This window comes from Oreochromis niloticus, linkage group LG9 (assembly GCF_001858045.2).
Source record: "Oreochromis niloticus isolate F11D_XX linkage group LG9, O_niloticus_UMD_NMBU, whole genome shotgun sequence".
Taxonomy (NCBI): Eukaryota; Metazoa; Chordata; class Actinopteri; order Cichliformes; family Cichlidae; genus Oreochromis; species Oreochromis niloticus.
Genome location: NC_031974.2, coordinates 19,107,813 through 19,129,800, shown reverse-complemented (window position 1 = coordinate 19,129,800; position 21,988 = coordinate 19,107,813). Strand labels below are relative to the sequence as shown.

At 41.6% G+C, this 21,988-nt stretch overlaps 4 protein-coding genes across 7 annotated transcripts; 3 read left to right on the top strand and 1 right to left on the bottom strand.

Annotated features, from left to right (window-relative positions):
- Window positions 1-1,425: 1,425 nt before the first annotated feature.
- ythdf3 (YTH N6-methyladenosine RNA binding protein F3) lies at window positions 1,426-8,442 on the bottom strand. Of its 4 annotated transcripts, none has more exons than XM_013268356.3 (6): window positions 8,178-8,441; window positions 7,837-8,112; window positions 7,387-7,411; window positions 7,105-7,184; window positions 5,319-6,977; window positions 2,583-3,403 (listed from the first exon to the last, which is right to left on the bottom strand). In XM_013268356.3, exons 2-6 carry the CDS (start codon window positions 7,858-7,860, stop codon window positions 3,272-3,274), a joined length of 1,920 nt encoding a protein of 639 aa, XP_013123810.1. In that variant the 5' UTR covers window positions 7,861-8,112; window positions 8,178-8,441; the 3' UTR covers window positions 2,583-3,271. The 4 variants fall into 4 exon arrangements, with proteins under 4 accessions (XP_003443602.1, XP_013123810.1, XP_005471909.1 ...); XM_005471852.3 differs by having other exon boundaries at window positions 7,837-8,079; XM_003443554.4 differs by lacking the exon at window positions 2,583-3,403 and adding an exon at window positions 1,426-2,491 and having other exon boundaries at window positions 7,837-8,438.
- Window positions 8,443-9,347: 905 nt separating this feature from the next.
- Window positions 9,348-13,944, top strand: abhd10b (abhydrolase domain containing 10, depalmitoylase b). Its single transcript, XM_003443611.5, has 5 exons — window positions 9,348-9,505; window positions 9,933-10,119; window positions 10,962-11,073; window positions 12,935-13,072; window positions 13,163-13,944. The coding sequence occupies exons 1-5, from the start codon at window positions 9,385-9,387 to the stop codon at window positions 13,502-13,504; spliced, it is 900 nt and encodes a 299-aa protein (XP_003443659.2). The 5' UTR covers window positions 9,348-9,384; the 3' UTR covers window positions 13,505-13,944.
- An 857-nt stretch (window positions 13,945-14,801) lies between these two features.
- tagln3b (transgelin 3b) lies at window positions 14,802-18,526 on the top strand. Its single transcript, XM_003443610.5, has 5 exons — window positions 14,802-15,129; window positions 15,939-16,170; window positions 17,005-17,179; window positions 17,265-17,367; window positions 17,457-18,526. The coding sequence occupies exons 2-5, from the start codon at window positions 15,991-15,993 to the stop codon at window positions 17,596-17,598; spliced, it is 600 nt and encodes a 199-aa protein (XP_003443658.1). The 5' UTR covers window positions 14,802-15,129; window positions 15,939-15,990; the 3' UTR covers window positions 17,599-18,526.
- An 867-nt stretch (window positions 18,527-19,393) lies between these two features.
- Window positions 19,394-21,584, top strand: c1qtnf9 (C1q and TNF related 9). The gene is made up of 3 exons (XM_005471854.3): window positions 19,394-19,769; window positions 19,876-19,938; window positions 20,129-21,584. The coding sequence occupies exons 1-3, from the start codon at window positions 19,583-19,585 to the stop codon at window positions 20,896-20,898; spliced, it is 1,020 nt and encodes a 339-aa protein (XP_005471911.1). The 5' UTR covers window positions 19,394-19,582; the 3' UTR covers window positions 20,899-21,584.
- Window positions 21,585-21,988: the final 404 nt, after the last annotated feature.

The following is a 21,988-nucleotide window of genomic DNA, read 5'->3' as shown; positions in this document are numbered from 1 at the left end:
TAAAAGTACAAATCCTACATGCAAAATCCATTTTGAGTTAAAGTGTAAAAGCATTAATACTCCAAATTACTTGTTATTATAATTTTACTGCCATGGTTGGTCAAGTTGGTGCTAGCTGTTATAGTTCAGTTCTTGAGTGAGAAAAGAAGAAAAAAATTGATACACAACTACTGTATACATCTTTTGGGCTTTTTTTCATCCTTGTTTTGTTATGAAATATTACAACAGTTCAGTAAATGAAACCAGGTGAAATGATTCCAATGCACCCCAACCGGTCGCGGCAGATGGCCGCTCCTCCCTGAGCCTGGTTCTGACGGAGGTTTTTCCTGTTAAAAGGGAGTTTTTTTTCTTTCCCATTGTCGCCAAAGTGCTTGCTCATAGGGGGTCATAGGGGGTCATATGATTGTTGGGTTTTCTCTGTATGTATAATTGTAGGGTCTATCTTACAATATAAAGCACCTTGAGGCGACGGTTGTTGTGATTTGGCACTGTATAAATAAAATTGAATTGAACTGAATTGAATTGAAAAGTCTCTCTAGTATAGCTATAAACAAGCCACAAACACTCAAACTATGACAAGGTACACTAACCACACACTGACTGTTTTGGACAGAGTAACAAAAGGTTTTAATTTGCCTGTGTTTGTTAAGATTATTGTAATTTTTTTGTTGTCGTTCTTAGTTTTGTTAAGTCTTTTTTATATCTTAAATGTGGAGTAAAAAACTAAATATTTACACCTTCAGTGTTAAGCAACTTAGGATGGGCACAGCATAAGTAAATGTGTTTCCTTCATTGACCTTTTAGCATTATCACAAGTAAATGAGATCATGTTGTTGTTTTAATAAAACATTACTAAGCAAAACTTAAAAAATTAGCTTATCTTCAGTGTTTGATTTCATGTTGCACTAACTGAATGTTGATGCTTTCAAAGTTTGAACTGTTGAGTAGTAAAGTATTTTATCTGTGATTTGTCTTCTGCATGCATTTCCCTTTAGTGTTTTTAAGGTTTTTTGTGTTGACTGGAACGCCTTTCTGAGCAGCCTGTAGCCACTCAGAGAACCTGGGTTACAATGAAGCCAACCGGTCATGTCATACATTCTAGTGTTGGTTCTTATACTGTGCATGTGTAGCGTGATCTTAACTGACACGGTTTAGGCAGGCTTCTTGCCTCATGCATCCCTCATAAATATCCAGGCATCCCTTGGCTGTTAATTTACTCATATTGTCCGACCTCTTTGAAGAATAAGCGGGATTGATGCGGAAAGGAGAGTTCCTGCTACTGTACTTGTTTATTGTAAGGGGCTTTTGTGGATTTTTTTAAGATTATTGAATGCATTAAATACTGAAAAAACATTATTTATAAAGGCAGAACACAGTGTGTACACATTGTGAGGCAAATATAAGAAAAAAGACAAAAAGCAGTGATTTCGCTAAACATGAGTAATTTTTATTTAGCTAGTGAGTTACCTAGAGGAGAAAACTGTCACATCCTTGCAGTTGATGTCTTGCCTTTTTGGAGGAATCTCTGTCAAGTCCAGCAGGTGTTGATGAGGAGGTTCTCCCAAAAGTGCTAAGAGTTGTTGAGGACAGACAGTCGGATTGGGCCTGAGGTACGGTAGAGTACACCAACATCAGAGCTAAGACAGTCAACCATGGGGCCAGCGAAGGCCGCCGATAGTTCTACCACAGCAGCAGCAGCAGCAGCTTTCTCCTCAGACAAATGCACTTCAGAATGACAGAATCACAAGGAAAAAAGGGGGGAGGGGCAAAAAAAACCCAAAGATGTGCACTAGCCAGCACTTGCCAGCCTGCTGCATAATTGTTATCTTTTGGTACACAGAAACAAATGCAGAAAGGATGGAAACAGGTAGATGGAGGATACATCCTATGATTGGCATGATTGTGGCTGCTTCCCAATTCTTTCATCCCACCTGTCAATCATCGCCAGCCTCTGTCTGATGAGGATCAGATGGCTGAATACAGATTCAAGTACAAGACTAATTTATACATATCATATTTAATTGTCTTCCGGGCCTGATGAAGCTCACCAATATCCCAAACATTTGAGGCATTTAAAAAAAAAAAAAGAGAAAAGAAAAAAAGGACAAATAAGCTTGGTGAAATCATCTGACTACTCGGGTTAGTCAGTTAGTTGCTCACAAACAAAATCAAAGAAAGTTAGAGAGTTAAGGGTATTGGTAGAGGCTGCTGAGGACTTGAAAGTGCTTTAAAGACAGAGTTTTTCATTGTGGGTTACGTTCTTTTTCTTGTGAGACAGGAACACGGGGTTTGGTGCACCAGTCAACGGATACAGATGAGTCCAACTATGGTCATGTTCAAGTGTTCAGATACATTGTCATCTTCAGCGGAAAGATTGTGAAAGCCTTTCCTCCTTGTCGTTAGGCAAATTTGATTTAAGGTCCTACATCATTAGTGTTGCAGTTCTAGCAGACAGCTTGCTTGAAGGTTACGGTTTATTTCTATTGCGCTCCTAGCAAAAGAAAAAAAACAAACAACAAAAACAGAAAGAGATAATCAGTGGATTGTACCGGAATTGGGGCAGCAAGGGAGAAAAAAACATCTAAAAAGTGCAACATCCCTTTTTCGTAACGGAATAAAGATATATTGAAGCCAAAATCATCTATACTGTCAACATATAGATGCATTTCTGTGCATAAAGAAGTTGGGATTAAACTCAGTAACACTTACACGTCAAGTCCTAAAGGTCTGTCAAAAGACTAATAATCACATGATTGTCAGAGATTGATACATGCCTTCTAAAAACTGTATTTTAAAGGACTGCCTTTGAACAAGTCAGCAAATCTCATGTCTTTACATACACATTAATATGAATTCTACATATATAAGCAATACTTGACTTATGAATTAAGAGTTTATGTAATTCTTAATAATGTGTGTTAGAAAATCACCACAGAATAATTACCAGAGCGCATGTGTTTAAGAGTATAGTGACACTGGCATTTGAAAACACATGCATGTGTCCTGGTTATGCACCTTTATAAATAAATTATCTAAATGTGAAGTTTGACTTCCTGTTCCAAATATTTAAAGGTTAGTGGCAGAATACTAAAACGATGTATATATACTGTGTTAAATACTGCAATCCAGTATAAACCATACAAATACAAGCACAGCTTCACTTAAAGACATCAGAAAAATCCTGAAAGATAAAAAAAAATGGTTAATTTAAAAACAAAACAATATATCTTCTATAGGCAGGGCTAAAAAGCACATACTGTTGTTTAGTGATCTATAGTTGGCATGCTGATTTATTTAAAATACACTGACAGGCCAAGTAATCAGTCACTGAAGTAAGAAACGCCTTGAGCTCTTTTGGTGTTTGGTGGAAAAATAAGTGAGACAGCAAGCGAGTGAGTGTCCTCTGTAAGACAAACACAGAGAAAATGACTTTAGAAGACCTAAGGTATGCACTAACCAAATAATGAGATATGTTTATACTGGCATGAGACTGAAGCAACGACACTCAGCTTGTAGTAATAACTCTAAAGCCAAGTTCCAGACAGCCATACTCAACAAAACATGAGTAATGACAAACAAATACACAAGGATTTAGAAAACAGGAATGGCTAAGAGTTGGTAAAGACGCACTAAAATAGGTAAAATGCCAGTGGGGCATTGGAGTCAAAATAACCCCCAGAGGCTGATGGTTTTCTCTAGTTTTCAGTCAGAATAGTGACCTCATTGAAGGTGTCCATATCAGTGCTCTGGGAAAACCACAGAGACCCAGGCCCCAGAGTAACTCTATCCCCAGTAGAGCAGCTCTTAGCACAGAAAGCTTCACAAAATGTAGTCTAGACTTAACTTATATCGCTGCATGAAAAGGGGTCACATTAATATAAAAGAAGCATGTAATTCATTTCTTTGTAAAAAGTAGTAAGAAAAGGGGTTTTCCACCTTAAAATCAGCTAAGATTGAGGAATGTATTATGTATGGCACATATAACTGTAAGCATTACAGCTGAGTGGAATTCATCCCATCATGTTATGAGCATCCACACCACAGGAAAGAAGGAGCTTCCCTCTGAGTATTAATTACCAAATTAGTTATGCTAATCAAATCCTGTAACAACATTTAGATCCAAAGTTACCTCTAAAGAAAACACTCTGGGAAGGTGTTTTTTGTGCAGGTAGCTGTGCTGCTTTGACACCTCTCAAAGTTCAGGAAGGATTGGCCAAACAACAGAGAACAATTAACCTTGTCAGCCTTAGGAGGCGGAGCCCTCACTCGGCCGATCCTGTCATGTAGGAGGTTAGGGATACAAAAAGCAGCACGGCGCAGGATGAAACTGGCTTTCTACTGACAGGTTGTTTTCAGAAGCCTGAAAACATTGACTTGAAATATTTATGAGAAAGTAACCCAGCGCATATTAACAAGGTCAGCTGTGAGCAGCCAATACAGCATCAATAGAGCACCAGTAGTGGGGGAGTAGGTGGAAAAGAAGGGAGTGGGTCGTGGGATGGGGTAGGTTTCTAAACGCAATTAGATTAGCATACCGGTGAATCTAAGAATGGATGCAGCAGAAAGCTATCAGTGATACCATGTTGTTTGCCTTTTTGGCTGATGTTTTTCCACAGCAGCAGCCTCCCACAGAGTTTTCACTACATTTGTGGTACACCACTGTTATTACCACAGCAACATATTTTAGTTTCCCCAATGAGAAGCTTATTCTGTGCTTGCTTTTCTCATTTTTACTTACAATCTCACCGTGCATTTTTAGAATACATATTCCTGGCAAACTGCGCCGACTGTGCCGTGGCAATTTGCAGACAGTTTGTAGGCCAGGAGCTTATGTTGGTAAAGGCTAATAAAGCATGAGGAGCCTGTGGAAAGCAGAGGGGCTCGGTGTTCAAAGGAAGATCGGAGCCTACATCTGCCTTTGTCTGGCAGAAGGAATGCCAGGAATCTGGACTATTTCAGAAAACCTTAATGCATCCAGCTCCATTTGGGCAGATCATCGCAATCTCAGCAGCATGAGATGGCTGATGAGAAATCAGTGTTTTCTTGAGCCTGCTTATGAGTAATGGTGCCATGTCAATCTGCTGACAGGCCTCTGGGAACTTCCATTTTCAGCAGACTGTTCATTCAGCAACAGGATGTTACAACCCCTGAGCAGGTGGAACAAGATCAGCTGATTACAGTCTGACAACAGCCTGCAGCAGTGACTCTGTGAAAGTTAGCCTCCCTTTGAATTAAAGGGCGATAAAACTGAACTACCTTGGCACATGCAAACAAGATATTTACAGAGGACAGGGCTCTTAAAGTATGTATTATCTCACCTTCCTCAGAGCCTCCTCCTCTTCCTGACGTTTCTCATAATGTGCAAAGTCATCAAAGATTGAGGTGGTATGCTTGTAAGTGGCGATAACTTTAAGCACTTGTTTGGCCTTCTCCAGAGGCACTTCCTGAGTGTCCCTGGAGTTGGTCACTGGCTTGTTGTCATTGTTCTCCAGCCGGATGTGACGCAGCTGGTTGTTGGGCACGTCTTTGATGAAAATCCACTTTACCTCAAACTTGCCCTTCCACTTATCCTGAGACCAGACGCCTGCATAGGCATTGTAGTCCACCGGTGAGCGCATTTCAGCTACGCCACAAAAGTGCCCACTGCCGTTGACACTGAACAACAAGTACAGGGGCCCCTTGTTGCCCAGGGAGCGGTAAGCACCATCCAGGCGCTTGTTGCCATGTTCTGTACTGCACCAGATAGAGTACTTGATTGAGCGGTGGATGTCATCTTCTGAATAGCTCTTGATAATGAAAACGCGCCCATTTTTCAAGTTCCAGTCAAAGTCTTTGGGGTTGTAGTTGTTGAGGGCACGAAGTTTCTCCAGCACTGGGTGCACTTCTCCAGAGCAAGGGGAGGCACTCGGTGGGATTCCAACACAAAGACCAAAGCCCTCGCCACGGTTCCTCGGAGCCACCCAGCGGTTAGGGGGCGGGCCAGGTTGTTGGGGTTGTTGCTGATGAAGAGCCTGAGGGGGTTGGGAAGGAAGGTGCAGGTGTGGAGGACCAGGGGGCAGAGGCTGGGGGTGTTGAGGGGACTGGAGAGACTGGAGTTGGAAGGGTTGGTGTTGGTGTTGGTGCTGGGGCTGGTGCTGAGGCTGAGGGGGTAAAGGGTTCTGCAGTAAGGGCTGTGGCTGACCAAGGAGAGGCTGCTGCACCAGAGGCTGGGGGGGCATCATAGTCTGAGCTAATGGGGGCTTGTTCAGAGAGCCCTTATCATCCCAAGTACCAATGTTCATATTGTGCTTTATAGGGGGTGGGGGAATAGCGGCGCCTCCCCCTATCCCCATGTTGGCTTTGGGTTTGACCTTGGGTTGTGGTTTGGCTGGCTTCTTGGCAATAGCTGCCCAGGAAGCGGGTTTAGGTGCAGAGGAGCTGACAGACGGAGGGAGGTTGCTGGCCGACATGCTGCTCATACCTGCTGTGCCTCCTAAAGGTGAGCCCACAGTTTTGGTGACAGCTGCCACCATGTCTGTACCCAGCTTTAGCCCCGTCATACCCTGTTCAATGCTGTTCAGCACCGGGACCTTACTGAGCTGGGTGTCGCTTCCAAAGCCCGCCTGTCCGTCCGTGATGGCTCGACCCAGCGAGCTCGGGGCGTACCCATAGCTATTGCTGTAGACTGAGCTCTGTGTGGACTGGCCCTGAGAGACACTAGTACCCCAGGTGGAAAAGTCTGCATTGCCCGGGAAAAAGTTGAAGCCGTGCTGCCCAAGGAAGGGAGGGGTGTTTCCCAGGGCACCCGGTTGACTGAAAACACCATCAGGGATGAAGTGTGGCTCGCCGTTGCTCATCTGTCCATAGGTAGTTAGGTAGGGCATAGGTGGGTCTCCTGCTGTGGACCAAGCAGCCTCCCCCAGAGAGTAAGGGAAACCAATGGATGGAGCATAGTAGCTGGGCATGTAGGGATCAGACATTGGTGGATAGCTGTTACTCTGTGTGGCAAAAAAAAAAAAAGAAAAAGAAAAAAAGTCAGGGTTATACGGAGTGACAACAAACTAGCAAGAAAATTCTATGTGCAAATAATTTGTTCATTAACCTGGTACTCGTGTGCCTCCTTACCTGATTTGTCTGGCCGCTGAGGTAAGGCTCAAAATCATCATCATTTACACCATCCTTTTGATGCATTGATCCGTTTTGCACTAAGATCAGAAACAAGGGACATTCAATACGAGAAATTCAGCAGGAAAGATGTAATCAGAAACATTTTACTCACAGGTTTTCAGCAGCTAAAGTAAACAAGGCTAACATAAATAAGCTACAGTTTTGAATAGCATGGTGGCTAATTGGACATGAAAACAGCCTGCAGTGCCACACTGGAAACGCCACAGTATAAAGCCTTACCTTTATTTCCTTGTCCTTTAGGTCTCTGAGAAAAAATACATAAAAAAAAGAAATGAGAAATGAGACTAGTATCAGATCACGACAGGAAACAAGAAACAGACGCACACTGACAGAGCAGGCTGTATCCCTACACAAATAAATATATAAGTCGACGATCCAGTCAACCTCAGGCTGAAGCATCAGCCCGGATGCTAAAATTTACAGGTTGCTTCGTGTTATTGACCGGATGTCAAACGCTCTGACATCCAGTAAACGGTGCCGCATTGGCAAACCCACCCGGCTACAGCTAGAGTTGATTAGTAGTACAGTCGGCCTACATTACAGCTAATAGCTATCACACATCAAATACTTTGGAGCCTGTTTGCCGAGCCAGATCAAACTGTTGTCGGCAAAGTTTCATTCCGCCGCACCGCTAAATCCGTAGCACCGTTCCGCTTCCGACACACGAACCTGATCGACGGTAGTCGCAGACATCCTCCAGGAACCGAAACTGATGGCTGTTTGTGAGACTGTCCACGGCTTCCTCTCTCTCCCTCTCTGCACTTTGGTGCTTTGCTGGCTCGTCTCTTCGGTTGTCCAATCACTCTATTAACGTTACAAGGCGGCGTTTTTTCCCTTTTCCTTTCCTCCTGCCGTGCTCAGATCCTGACGACGATTCGCTGCTTTTGGCTGTTACAAACAGCGACTTTGTGTCTGCGGAGAGGGCGTCAGTTAACGTGTCCGATCCTGCCACAGATGGTGTTTATCAGTCAAGCCCAAACTGACTAGTGCCTTACTGGAATATCCCTTACCATATTCCACAATGGCGGATAGGCTTTTTACTCCCGCTTCCGTTCCGTTCTGCTGCTCCGTGACCTTCCGCCTGTGACGCTCTGAGTCATGTTACAAACTGACACTTCACATGACGGTCATAACAACTTCTCGGCTATCATGTCCACAGCAGTGTCACCCCCTCTGTTACCCCTACCCACACTAAAATAGCAACACTGCTTCACTGATTGCAGCTTAGCGCGCATCTGCTAACCACGAGCACTAGATGCATGCGTGAAACCCGCATAGAAATGTTAATAAGTGGTACATTTACTAGTTTTTATAGTATTCTGTTACCTTTAATGTTATATTTTCCTTTTTCCTTTTTTGGGCATGTGGCTTCTGTTATATTTAATATTAAAGTGCTGATTTTATTCAAATAAATCAAACATGATGCATGACACTGCACAAACACTTTAAAAAACACTATAAAACTACAACATGAAAGATGATATTTACTCATAAATAAAGGCAGTATTTCTCATAACAGCTATTTTGATTTCATTGGGATATTTATTTTAGAAGAGCGTTGCTTATACAATGTGGGACCTTTTTCTTATATATATACGTAATATAATACATAGTTGTATGTAAAGAGACCTGTTTACTTTTATGTGTGGTTGTTTGTTTTCTATTTTTCTGTAGTTATTAAGTTGAATACATGTGTGCACTACAGGTGTGATAATCTGCACACTGATTATTATTATTATCTATCTAGTCTTTTTTTTTTTTTTTTAACAAAATGCGTTGTTGAGCTAGTATTACTAAGTCTGAGTGTTGCTGTCAGTTCAGTGAATGCACTTAAGAATTAAAGAGTGACCAAAAAGGGCTTCTGGTTACAGTATGCTTGTTTTAGAGAAATAATAACAAACTTCAGATTAAAGATATTTTTTCGTGATTGCCAAGATAAATAAAGAAGCGTTACTGCACTGGTGGAGGTGACGACATTTTCCCCAAGTACTCCACTTTAATAGCCTTTTGAGGTACCCCCAACCACCCAAATGTGTAAATCTCTACACTTTTTTTCTTCATTATACATTTAGTGCACGTTTAAATGCGTGGCCTTTACTGCTAAGGCAGTATATTTCCACTGAAGTAAAGGAATGTAGTGCAGGACGCAATGTACATCTACTTTGAACTACAACTGTTGTGCGGCTTGAAACGAGACTCGCGGCTCCAACTCTCGCGATGTTTTCTCAGTGGTCTCGGAGCAGTATGGCAGCCGTCGCGCTGAGGTCTTGCCGCAGAGGACTTTCACAGATTTTAAGCAATGGGGGGCTCGCAGCTCTGTCTTCAAAGCGTCTGGAAGGTTTGTTGAGGTGTCCTCTTATGGCAGGAACATTTGGTAACGCTCGTGTGCCTTACAGAGGTATTTAAACACGTCGGAGGGGGTGTGGCTCGCACAGACTGCGTCGTCCTAAAGATTTTTCGGACATGAACGGCGAAATGTTAACGCTCGGAATGCTTTTGCGCCATTTTTGGTCAAATTTTGTAGCATTTCTAAAATGCTTAGGAAGCTAATTACCCTCGCTTGAGTAAATCCCAGCGATGTGAAAGAAACGCCCATGCTCTTGCATCGAGATGAGCTTTATCCTACGCGGGGCATGACATGTGTCCAGCAAAGTTCGCCAAACTGAGCGAAAATTCTGTACAGGGAGTCATTAATGTGACAAATTCAGTATCAATAAATAATATTCAATGTCAATAAATAACAAAACTAATGCTCTGTGAAACAGAACCCAGGAGGCACAAATCTTCGGTTCAGTATGCTTCACGACCAGATCTCCCAAAGCTGGCCTACAGAAGAGTGAAGGGAAAGAGCCCAGGTGTGGTTTTCCTCCCAGGTTATGGCTCCAACATGAATGGACAGAAAGCTGAGGCGCTGGAAGAGTTCTGTAGGTCACTGGGACACTCATGCCTCAGGTAAGTTATCCAAACATATTACTCTGAGAGAGAAGCCCGATACTGAGCATGGCATTAAATCAAGTTTAAAAAAATAAAGCTAAACACAGTCAATCCAAAGTGAGCTATAGGACTGCAAGAAGCACAAATGAAATAAATAAATTGGGGGGGGGGCATCATCCAACTGATATAGAATTAAAAATAGAGAAATTTTATCTGCAAACAAGAATCAAGTGACCAATAAGTACAACTATGTTGTCTTTTAATGTTCTTGTTAATGTTAAAGAAAAGAAAAGTCCTCTATATGTGGGAGAGTATTAAAAATACGCTGTTGCTATAAGGTGTTTTTGTTTGCACACAATATCATTTTCTATAAACCTTTTGAATATACAGTAAGTGAGACTTTTTTGCAGGGATGCATCTTTTTTATTAGCTGAAACCAAAACAAGATCTAGTAAGTAAACTGAAACCCAAAGTATTATAGCTATATGGAAAGATATATAGATTAATTGATAGATTTAATTAATCCCACACTGGGGAAATTCACTTGTTACAGCAGAACAAATGTCAGGAAGAAAAAAGTGAGTTAGTTATATGATGGAAAGAAAAATGAATAAGAAAGGTAATGTACAATAGTTGTCTGTTAAAGCACAGAGGAATGAATTAATGAATAATTTAATTATCCTAAAAATACCGCCACCTTTCATCGTGTAAAGTCTGAAGTTCCTGGTTAAACAAGTGGCTCAAGTTCTGAACAATAAGAGGCTTGTCAGGTCCACATAAACTTGTCTGTAGCCTTGTATGACTTGCCATCGTTTTAGCTTCAGATATTCACCCACTTTGTGCTGTTTGTTGTTTTCCAGGTTTGATTACACAGGACATGGAGCCTCAGAAGGTGTGCTATCAGAAGGAACTATTGGTACCTGGAAAAAAGATGTCCTTTTTGTGTTGGATGAGTTAGCAGAGGGGCCACAGGTAAATATTTCCTAGGCTAATTCCATTGCTAGTTAGAGGAGGTAAGTAATCAGTCAAGTTATTTAAATTTTGAATGGCAGGCTTGGTCATTGGCCCTGCTTTAGGATTTGTTTCAGTTATCAGGTTCCTGAGAATAATCCTCAAAGGTTTTCATTAGACCAGTAACATCAGACAAACAAAACTTAAAAGGTTTGCATGCATGCATATGTGAAACCTTGAAAAGAAGGACCCAAATGCAGGACCCAGCAATAGAGCTTCAATCATTTCTTCAATTTGTTAAATTGCACCTATATGTTGTTTTTAATAACCTACAGATAAGTAATGCATCATCACATGTGTACATCACAAGTGTATTTGAAGTTGGTAATTACCAGACTCACTCTGTCTTATGGCAACATTTATAGTAGGTTTTACCAAAAAATGCAGGTATGCTTGCCAATCTCATTTTGCTGCAAAAATAAAATAAATAAGTAAATAAATAAAGGTCATTTTATCTTGTTGGATAAAACAAATATTGATAAAGGGAGGTGATTGTTATTCTAGTACTCAGCATATTGCAAAAAATATTAAATAGACAAATACTGTCATATCGTGAGTGAAGTATTGTGGTAGTATCGTCATGATGTCCCACTTCTATACTTATGCACATGCACATTCATGATGAGTCTCCTGCAGCTTAAACTACGTTTTGGGGAAGAGGAGGGAGTTACAGGAGACCCAGCCTGCTAAGTAAGGATAGTGTTGAGCTACATATGTGTTGGAAATTTGACCCACTGACTCCATTGACGGTGCACAATCCTGTAAATGTTTTTTTAAATAAGGATGAGTCTCATTTTAGGCTGGGAAGTTGTGGGATCTTTCACTGACAGTGCTGGGTTTATGTCTGATTAACAATGATCCTTAAAATAAAGCTTGAGACGGTATGATACAGAAACTGATCGCAGGTCAGAGAGCAACAGAAACATAGCAGAAGTGATGGGGAACAGTGCGTGGCTCCGCAAGAGGATAAAATTAAGCAGTACAGGACTTCAGAGAGTCCAGTTAAAGCTTTATATTTTTTTCACATGACTGTAGACTGATAAAACGCATACAAAATACCTAAAATAAGTTGACACATGTACATGACATGCAAAATCTTCCCCAATTTAAAACCTAAAGAATATCTTATTGTCCTCTACTGAAAAATTCTGATCTTATAAATTTACAAAAATATTCATAAGGTCAGTTGCTGAGCATGGCATTTCTGCTGCTGCATTGAAAACCCTTCCCTAGAGTTTGTGTGCTGGAGGCTTCAAATCTCCACATTTACGTGTGAGCTGCATACTCAGCCATAGCTGGCTGTAGCCACAGCTACTTGTAATGTCCTGAAATTCTGCCGTTGTTGAAGGTGGACACGGAGAAAATCTCCCTCTTCAGCAGATGAATCTGAAAATAGCCTTCTAGTGTCAAACTCAGCACTTAACGTTATTCTGCACAGTGAATCCAAAGCTAAGAAGTAAAGGCAAAATAGGGCTGGGGGCATGTTTAGTGAACCTTAAATGGGTGAATTTAAAATTGTTATTTGCAGTAACTAAAAGGGGTTCATGAGCAAATCAATAACAGAGATGTAAAATCTTTCTAAATTCCACCTCCAGTGTTCCTTTTCCACCATTTCATCAGAAGATGGCACTGTTACCGCATTTATACCACTGCTTTTGTTTTCAACCGTTCTACTGCATTAGTGTGTGGTTTCCTAAAAAATGTTTGAAGTGAGGTATCCAAGTTTTTTGTTTTTTTTTTTTGTTTTGGGGGTTTTGTTTAGTTTTTTTTCCAATTATCAGTTGAGCTATATTTAATTTGTGGTGTTTTTGCCATCTTGTAGATACTGGTTGGTTCCAGTATAGGTGGTTGGCTCATGCTGCTGGCAGCCATTGCCAGACCAGAGAAGACAGCTGCGCTAGTGGGCATCTCCACTGCCGCTGATCATCTTGTCACAGCGTTCAACTCTCTTCCGCTTGAGGTGAGAATATAAAATACAATAACATGTGTAATTCTTTTTTGTTTCAAGTATTTTCTCATCTAAGTGTGATATCTCTGTGTTCAAATGCAGACACGCAAGGAGTTTGAGGCCAAGGGGGAGTGGACTATACCCACCAAACACACGGAGGAGGGTGTTTACAAGTTTAGCATGGACTTTTTGCGTGAGGCAGAAAATCACTGTGTTCTCCAGAGTCCCATCCCCATCACCTGCCCCGTGCGGCTCATTCATGGGCTCAAAGACGAGGACGTCCCCTGGCACATCTCCATGCAGGTTGCAGAGCGCGTCCTCAGCTCCGACGTGGACGTCATCCTCCGACGACACGGCCAGCACCGCATGTCTGACAAGGACGACATCAAGCTTATGGTCTACACCATTGACGATCTCATCGACAAGCTGACCACTATGGTCTGAGTAAGGAATAGGGAAGTGAGCCGGAGATGTTCCTAAGATTAAAAGATAATGACTTTGTTAACTGGGAAGTCACCCCTCAAGGATCTTACCAAACAAAGGCATGTTGCGCCGCCAAATATGACCTTTTATCCATCTATGTTTTTCACCCCGTACTTCATCATGTCAACATGTCGGAAAATTGAAAACTATATTGTAAGGGAGCCCTCCTGCTAGATGTTCCCTTGTATCTTCAGGTTGCATTTGTATGTGCTCCAGGTTATTGTATCAAGTGTTACGTTTGGTAAGCCGTTCTTAGGTCTGCCATTGCTGCTGTCTCTGCCGTTGTTCTTACTGTTTGGCTGTCTCTTCCCCTCCTCCATCTTTACTTAGAAACACAGTTTTCCTGTGCCTTTTTAATCACTTTTCACCCGTTTTGGCTAATAAAACCTTTGCACACTAGAGTGCAGGTCTCAAGTCTCTGAAAGTGCACACACAGATGACACAAGCAATTATGTGGCGACAAAGAGCAACTGAAAGCTGATGTTTAGGTGCATTTCAGAGTCAGACAAGATTTTTATCTATATTTGTCTAACTGGGAAAAATACAAAAAGTCACACCCGAACATATATCAGCACCATTACTAAGTAGGGTTAAGAATATAGTGATACTTGTACAATGTAAATTGTCAGTGTGAGCAGAAACCAAGAGTTTTTGGTTTCTTTGTATTTGCACAACATTTGTGTTACATAACTCTGGCCTGCTGAAAGGAGCCGCTGAGCTGTTGATTATTAACATGTAACTGGCCACTGGGTGCTCTATGCTCAATGGGGTGAAACCAACCACTTGGGAACTCTCAGGTCCACATAACTGCAGCAGTGACCTTTAACTTATGGCTGAGCTGGGTATCCAGTCATCCGGCATGCCTAAACTAAACTCAGATGTCAGCTTGTGACTGCATTAATAAATTACATTTACTGTGTTGCTCCTGCTTGGATAGAAGTGTCCCATATTTTAGGTATGTTACAGTGTAGCTAGATCAAGTAAAAAAGTACACTGTCCAATTTGAACCACGGTGCTCATCCAAGATAAAACTAAAATTCAATTAGCTATAATGAATGGTTCCCACTGCTGAAATCAAACAGTGTCTGCACTGTGCAGAAACCCAGGAGGTAGACCAGCACTTTAAAGAAAACAACATAGACAACTGTTGTTGAGCAAGTCAGTGTAGCTGCCAACTGATCAGCTATGATGAAATAAAAGAGGATTATCTTGTTTGCTATGATCTCCATCCACTACTGCCTTAAAGTCGCAGGCGGTAGTTCAAAGATTTGATGTGACACCATCATGTGCCTCTGCTTTGACGAGGATCCGTTCAATGCCGAATGAGCTGAGCGTGCACTACAGTGACCACTATCCGGGAGCGCAGTCACGTCGCAGTCTGTGCTGAGAGTGACTCTGGGGACACCTCCCGGGGGAGCTGCCATATAAAACCAGTGGCTCGCTCCTCCCGGACAAAGTGAGGTCCAGCCTCGTCCCATCAGCACGGATGCTTCAGCACTTCAGCATCCTCAGCTCAGCTTTAGCTCAGCGGAATTAACGCATCGGATACGGGACGAATCTGACCTTTCTCCCTGCTGTCCTCAGTAGTAAGTGTATCATTGCTTTTCACCCCTCGATAAAAACGCTGTGAGTGCATGACTTTTGCAGCATATAATGCATATATGCAAACAATGCGGCGTCACGGCTGCCATGTGAGCTTTGGACGGCTCCCTTTCTGTTTTAACAAGCTGCAGAATGCGTAGCAATGTGGCATGGTGTTATCAGGTAACGGGACTTTATTTTTCATGCATTACATTTAAGTTTACTGCGCACTGTGTGAGCGATGCAGTGAACGGCAGGTGATGTATTCCCAAAACGCTTATGCGTAAAAGAGGACTGACGTAATTAAATTAAACTCTATTGCAGCTAAAAATAGCGCAACGTGAACTTCTGTATATTGTTGGAAGCTCCCTTTTAAAAATGAAAAAAAAAAAAAGGATATAAACTTTTCGTGAAAATACATTTGATTATTTAATTTGCGTCGTGTTGCCTGCGCGGAGGTTATACTTGAACGGACATCAAGTACAGCGCATCTTTGAGCTCGGTGTGCCGGAAACGGGATTCATCGTTGCCATAGCAATAAGAGGGCTTGTCCCTGTTCTGGGCGGCAGTGAGAGGACCACACCCATTCTGTGCAAGAGGCTCCGAAGATGTCTCTGGGTGAACCGATGGATGGGAAGCTAGACGTGTGGCTGATATGGCTTTTATTTACTCATTAACATTTTATTTTATTTAAAAGAATATTGTAGCCAATATGGAAAATTGATTTAGATCAGACAAAATGGTAACATTAAATATAACATAAGAAGATTGCACTGGTGTAATGATTGATGATGAAATCGTTTGTTCTCTTCAGGCCAATTGCACACTGCATAGAAAATCTATACTAGATTCCTGGGAGACCCACAATGGCAAACAGAGGGCCCAGTTACGGACTGAGTCGAGAGGTGCAGGAGAAGATTGAGCAGAAGTATGATCCTGACCTGGAGCAAAGGTTGGTCGATTGGATAATTGCACAGTGTGGAGGAAACCTGGAGAAACCACAGCCGGGAAAGCAGAACTTCCAGAAATGGCTGATGGATGGAACAGTGAGTGTCTGCAGCTTAGTTTTCTGCTTAAAATAGAAGCTAACCTTAAATAATTTAGGATAGCTCTGTGAAATTTAAAGAGCCCAAGGTTGGCAAAAGTCTAAAAAAAAGTTTTTATATTTTTTATATATTAAAAAATATAAAGTATAAATATATTAATATTCTCTTTTTATTAGAATTTCTTTATGTACTATTGGCTGAGTTGCAATTAGGTTGTTAAAAGAATACTTGTGTTTTGTGTTATTGATAAGTCACTGATAGCAAAATTGCCAACTATTATTGCTATACTGATCTCTGTAAGCCTCTGATTTAAAAACTCCTCTATCTTCACAGTGAAGATGATTACCAGTGCACCCTTCACTGTGCTGTCTTTTGCCATGCCCTTTAGCTGACTCTAATGCTAAAAAAAACCACTCAGAGAAAAGAATCATATGACGCAGATACATCAATTTATGCACCAATAATTAACTCTAGAGATAAGAGTGCAATGCAATCAGAGGCCATTGCACGTTCACAGCAAAGTGACTCAGACTTTTTGTGAATTAGAAGACGCTCTCAGCTTTATTACTAAGTGCAGTGGGTTTGGGGGGAACAGGGGGGTTGCTTCCTCTCCAGAGACCACACTTCTTCTTGAAATTCTGTTACTAAAGTACAAATTGGAAAGGGAAGATAAGCCCACAACACAGAGCAAAAATGTCCATATTAGATTAGGCGTGTCAAATGACAATGTCTTTGGGTGAGTTATTCCTTTAAGAACCATGAGTCATTAGTATGGTATGGTCAGCATGTTGGTTGATGACAGTCCATACAGATTCCTGACCTCCTTTGTCCCAGATTCTCTGTAGACTTATCAACAGCCTTTATCCGAGGGGGAAGGAACCCATCAAAAAGATCCCAGAGTCTCAGATGGCCTTTAAACAAATGGAGAAGATCTCCCAGTTCCTGCAAGCCGCAGAAGCTTATGGAGTCACAACCACTGACGTCTTTCAAACTGTAGATCTCTGGGAGGGTAAACTCTATCTTCTGATGCAGTCATGTTTACTCTATTTAATAGTCACCAGATGATTTACAAAATGTTTACAATCCGGCTACAGGAAAAGACATGGCAGCAGTCCAAAGGACCTTAATGGCTCTGGGGAGTTTGGCTGTCACCAAAGACGACGGTCAATACAGAGGAGATAGAGACTGGTTCCACAGGTGGATAAGCAGCGAAACAAAACAAAAAGAATTCAATTTCTTCACAACTACACAGCTAATCCTGTAACCATATTGCTGTTTCTATTCAGGAAAGCCCAGGGGTACCGAAGAGAATTCACCGAAGAGCAGCTACGCCAAGGACAGAGTTTAATTGGCCTCCAAATGGGCAGCAACCGTGGGGCTTCCCAGTCTGGTATGACAGGCTATGGCATGCACCGTCAGATCATGTAGACCCATTACTACCCTTGCTGTTCTGCTTCCAGACCTTACTCTCTCCTAACACCGCAAATATTGTAGCCCCAAAAACATTCCTAAGCTTCGTAGCACCTGCCACGTTAACCTCAGTTTCCCTGAAAGTGCTGCTTTTGCCAGACAGTGTTTTATTCACACTTTGAAAAAAATGATGTCAGATGCTGTAGCTCTCCTTCTTTGGACTCTCCTTCCCTTCCTCTCTCCCAGGTTCTCATGTGCTGTTTCCTAACTATCACTCTTAACTCCATTTGGTTACTTTTCAGGTCCAGATGTTTACTTTACGTGGAACTCAGTGTTTCAGCATCGGTTTAGTCTTGCAAAGTGTTTGATTAAAATCTCTATACAATGTCAAAGTTATCAGAGTTGTACATATATTTACGGAAGTACTGTAAGCCACTGTTAGAGCATGCTGTATGCTATGCATTTTTAATTATCGACACACTCATTTACATTTCTTTGCTTGTTTTAGGATGGTTACTGTTACCCTGTAATTATTTAGCCTTAAACCTAATGGAACTTAATGACTGACGATGTCTCTGCTATCTTGTCTGAAGACTTGTTGCAGTATCCTCTGTAACCAAATCAACCTCACGTGGTGCCTGGTTATGGGACTACAAAGACTGGGTCCTGATATACTGGCCTCAAATTATAAATGAGAGTCATTCATTCTGAGCCATGCCCTTGTTATTTGTTTGTTAGATTACATATTGTACTGTGTCTCTTTTGTGCGCAACAAGCAAGTAAATGTGCAGTAGCCAACATGTACGACAGTGGAGTTTTCATCTCTGATGCCAGTTGATTACACTGCTTGAATGTGCCCTTTTATGTGTATTATATTTTTAAAATATATTTATATCTGGAAGCCTGTAAGAAGAATTATTAAAAAAAATAAAGTACAGTATGATAAGAGGTATTTGTGTCAGTTTTTATAAAGCAAAAGTTGAGCAACTGCTGTGTACTCAGGGTGTTGGGTGGATTTTTCTTTCCCCCCTTATCTTGGTTTTATGTTCCAGCTCCTCCCTCGTGCCCATCCCTCTCTTCTCTGCTCACTGTACACAATCTAATAAAGCATATGCTGCGCAGCATAATGATTAGGCTGCTTGTTTCTGATTCAAGCCTGTGTGCCAGCAAACCTTTGCCTTGCTGAGTAGACTTCAGTCAGATATTAAATCCCTCCCTGCTCCTGTAACGCCCTTTAATAGATGATCTTACCATTGTAAGAACAAAGACTAGAACTACTTCAAAGTGTGTGTAACCTTCATATTTTGATCCATTTTGATACTTAACAAAATACAATTATAGTGACGCCTTTTTGCAGTGTCCTGGTTTGTAATGTTTAGACTACAAAAGATCACGTTTATTTCAGTGATCCAGTTAATGGGGTCACTTGCTTGCATCTGTTTGGCTGTTAAATGGCACATATGCGAAATACATGCTTTAACTGACATTTTAGTTTGCTATTAACAGCTAGTCTACAGTCCATTTACAGTACCATTTATTTAATTGCTCAATAAAAACTTGGTATCTTCTGGTGTGGCAGCATATATTCTCAATATGTAATTATTTGGTTAAGGTTAATATCTTGTTTGCTTCACTATACAGGCACTTCATGTCAACTATGTGGCCTTCTGCATGTCTAGCCCTCAAGGACTCTTTGAGTGTAAGCTTATTATTAGCCTTGGCCAGACTGGAGAAGAATCTAAAAGAGGTGATGTGTGACCAGTGTGGCAGGCTCAATGAGTAAACCAAAAACAACACAGAGACCAATGGCTTTGAGAGGTCTAAGGTCACTCTCGTCTGAAACTGTCTCTCAGCTTGTGTGTTTTCTGTAGCTGATATCTTCTCTTCTTTCATTGTGCATGCCAGCTTTTAAGTTAAACATGCTGCAACAAGGCTAGCTATGCACTAGATTGAGACTTCAGGCTTATTTGTTGTGGGAAATTGATTTCATTAGACTGGTAAAATGTTGAAGACAAGGTTTAGGATTGCTTTACTGCTTCTTGTCTTGGCATTCAGATGTGTTGCACAGCAAGAAACCCAAAGTAAAGGCTGTGTCTGTGGATATCCTGGAATACCAGGTGATCCCGGGCACAATGGCATGCCTGGCAGAGATGGCCGCGACGGACTCCGAGGTGACAAAGGTGATCGAGGTAAGTTTACAAGAGAAACTTTATTTATTTATTTATTTTTACATGTTTTAGGTGCCACCTTCACAGTTTATAATAACATTATAATTCATCAATCATTCTTGGAAAGGTGAACTTGGACCTACTGGGCTAGCAGGCAATCATGGGCACAAGGGAGACAAAGGGGAACCTGGTATGTGTCTTTACAATACACTGCGCGCACCTATATGTGTATTTATCTGCAAATGGAGTCACAACCACTGTCATTTATTAATGCAATTTATCAAAATGTTTGCACTGTATGTAACTTGCAATATGTTACTGCACTGTAAACACCATATCTACAGTTCAAGGAAGGTTTATTGTGCGCTTATTATTTACAGGTGCAACTGCTCCAGCAGGGCTCAAGGGGAAAAGAGGAGATAATGGAGATAGGGGCCTTCCTGGGAAAATGGGGCCGCAGGGAGTGCAAGGGCCTATTGGCCTCAAAGGAAATAAAGGAGAGCTTGGGCTGCCTGGGCCCCCAGGACCTGAAGGACATTTAGGGCCACCCGGACCACAGGGTGAAAAGGGGGAAACTGGCCTCCGAGGTGACAGAGGCATTCCAGGGCCATTGGGACCACCTGGCAGGCCAGGTCCCAAAGGGGACATGGGTTTTCCAGGTAACAAAGGAAACATTGGTTATCGTGGGGATAGAGGAGCTCGAGGTGAAAAGGGCGATAGAGGTGAAAAGGGAGATGAATTTGTTATTTCCAAAAGCGCTTTCTCCGTAGGACTCACTACTCAAACTAAACTCCCAGCAGCTAATGCACCGATCCGGTTTGACAAGATTATTTACAATGAGCAGAATCATTACGATCCACAAACAGGGAGATTCACTTGCTCCGCGGCAGGTGCTTACTTCTTCACGTACCACATCACTGTATTTTCCAGAAATGTGAAAGTGGCCCTCGTGAAGAACGGTGCAAAAATCATCCACACCACTGACAACTACCAGGGCAGCGAGGACCAGGCAGCAGGGGGAGCCGTGCTGAATCTGGGGGTCGGGGACAAGGTGTGGTTGCAGGTGGTTGGAGGAGAGACATTTAATGGGCTATTTGCTGATGAGGATGATGACACTACCTTCTCTGGGTTTTTGATCTTTGAGGCTTAATTAAGGGATCATTTATAATTACTATGACTAGAAACAGTAAAACGCAGAAGAACAGTACAAGTCAGTAGGATTCAACATGTCAGCAAATTCTAATTAAATGAAATTCAAGTTAAGTATTTAGCACAAACTAAAGGTGCTTTATTCTGTAACAACAATAGAGAGAAAACCCAACAATAAGACAGCCTCTATTAGCAAGCACTTGGCGACAGTGGGAAGGAAAAACTCAATTTTAACAGGAAGAAACATGCATTTAAGTCTAAAATGCCTGTTGCAGTGGTAAAATGAAACTAATTTATTCAAGTACTGTATAAATGTGAATTTTCAATACAGTATTTTAATGCTGTTGTGTGACTCCTTCTCCACCGAGCTAACGACACACTTTTCTGTATAAGGCATTTACACTGCTCATTAAAATTTTACATGTAAAGGAAGTGAGGTTGTTGTTGAGATTGAACTGGTTGTTGTAGATTAAACTACACAAGGAAGCTGGTTTAAAATTCTTAAACATTAACACGGATGACAGTCACCCAGTATTATTGTGCTCTATAACAGATATACCAATCAAAAGAGGATTTTTTTTACATTCTTTGCTTCCTTAACAGCTTTTATAGGAAACTTTGACACGTGTTTGAGTGCTTTTACACCATCTACTGCTACTTTTATTAAACATCATGATTTTCCAAGCACTTCTGAAATTCTGTGTGCATTCTTTTTATTCTTTTTTGTTTTTAGGACATGAAATTCTGCTGAAATGTGAGCATTGATCACATGAAAACAAACAGTGATATTAAACACTGTGCAAAGGTTGACTGTGCTCTGTGTTATTTCTGTAACCTGTTTAGTCTCTCGGAACAAAGGGGAGCGACAATCACTCAGTCCCTTCTTTTTTCTTCTTCTGGTATTTTGGGATGGGCTCGGTACAGAAATATCTGTGACAATAATTGCTTGGCATGACACAAGGAAGACAGTGCAACACCGACTGGAAGGCCCAGTCTTTTTTTAGTCGTCGGAGAGACGCTGGAACTAGGTGAAGCATTTTCTTCTGTCTTCTAACTTCATTGAAGAGCCTTGGAATGGGCGTGGTTTGCGG

Coding starts and splice junctions, on each gene's coding strand:
- ythdf3 (XM_013268356.3), bottom strand. CDS start 7,860: ATGTCTGCGACTACCGTCGATCAG. Junction 6,978..7,104: donor TCAGCGGCCAGACAAATCAG/GTAAGGAGGCAC, acceptor TTTGCCACACAG/AGTAACAGCTATCCACCAAT. Junction 3,404..5,318: donor AGGAGGAGGCTCTGAGGAAG/GTGAGATAATAC, acceptor TTTGTCTTACAG/AGGACACTCACTCGCTTGCT.
- abhd10b (XM_003443611.5), top strand. CDS start 9,385: ATGTTTTCTCAGTGGTCTCGGAGCAGTATGGCAGCCGTCGCGCTGAGG. Junction 9,506..9,932: donor GTCTTCAAAGCGTCTGGAAG/GTTTGTTGAGGT, acceptor TCTGTGAAACAG/AACCCAGGAGGCACAAATCT. Junction 11,074..12,934: donor AGTTAGCAGAGGGGCCACAG/GTAAATATTTCC, acceptor GCCATCTTGTAG/ATACTGGTTGGTTCCAGTAT.
- tagln3b (XM_003443610.5), top strand. CDS start 15,991: ATGGCAAACAGAGGGCCCAGTTACGGACTGAGTCGAGAGGTGCAGGAG. Junction 16,171..17,004: donor AATGGCTGATGGATGGAACA/GTGAGTGTCTGC, acceptor CCTTTGTCCCAG/ATTCTCTGTAGACTTATCAA. Junction 17,368..17,456: donor GATAGAGACTGGTTCCACAG/GTGGATAAGCAG, acceptor GTTTCTATTCAG/GAAAGCCCAGGGGTACCGAA.
- c1qtnf9 (XM_005471854.3), top strand. CDS start 19,583: ATGTTGAAGACAAGGTTTAGGATTGCTTTACTGCTTCTTGTCTTGGCA. Junction 19,770..19,875: donor AGGTGACAAAGGTGATCGAG/GTAAGTTTACAA, acceptor ATTCTTGGAAAG/GTGAACTTGGACCTACTGGG. Junction 19,939..20,128: donor GGGAGACAAAGGGGAACCTG/GTATGTGTCTTT, acceptor TATTATTTACAG/GTGCAACTGCTCCAGCAGGG.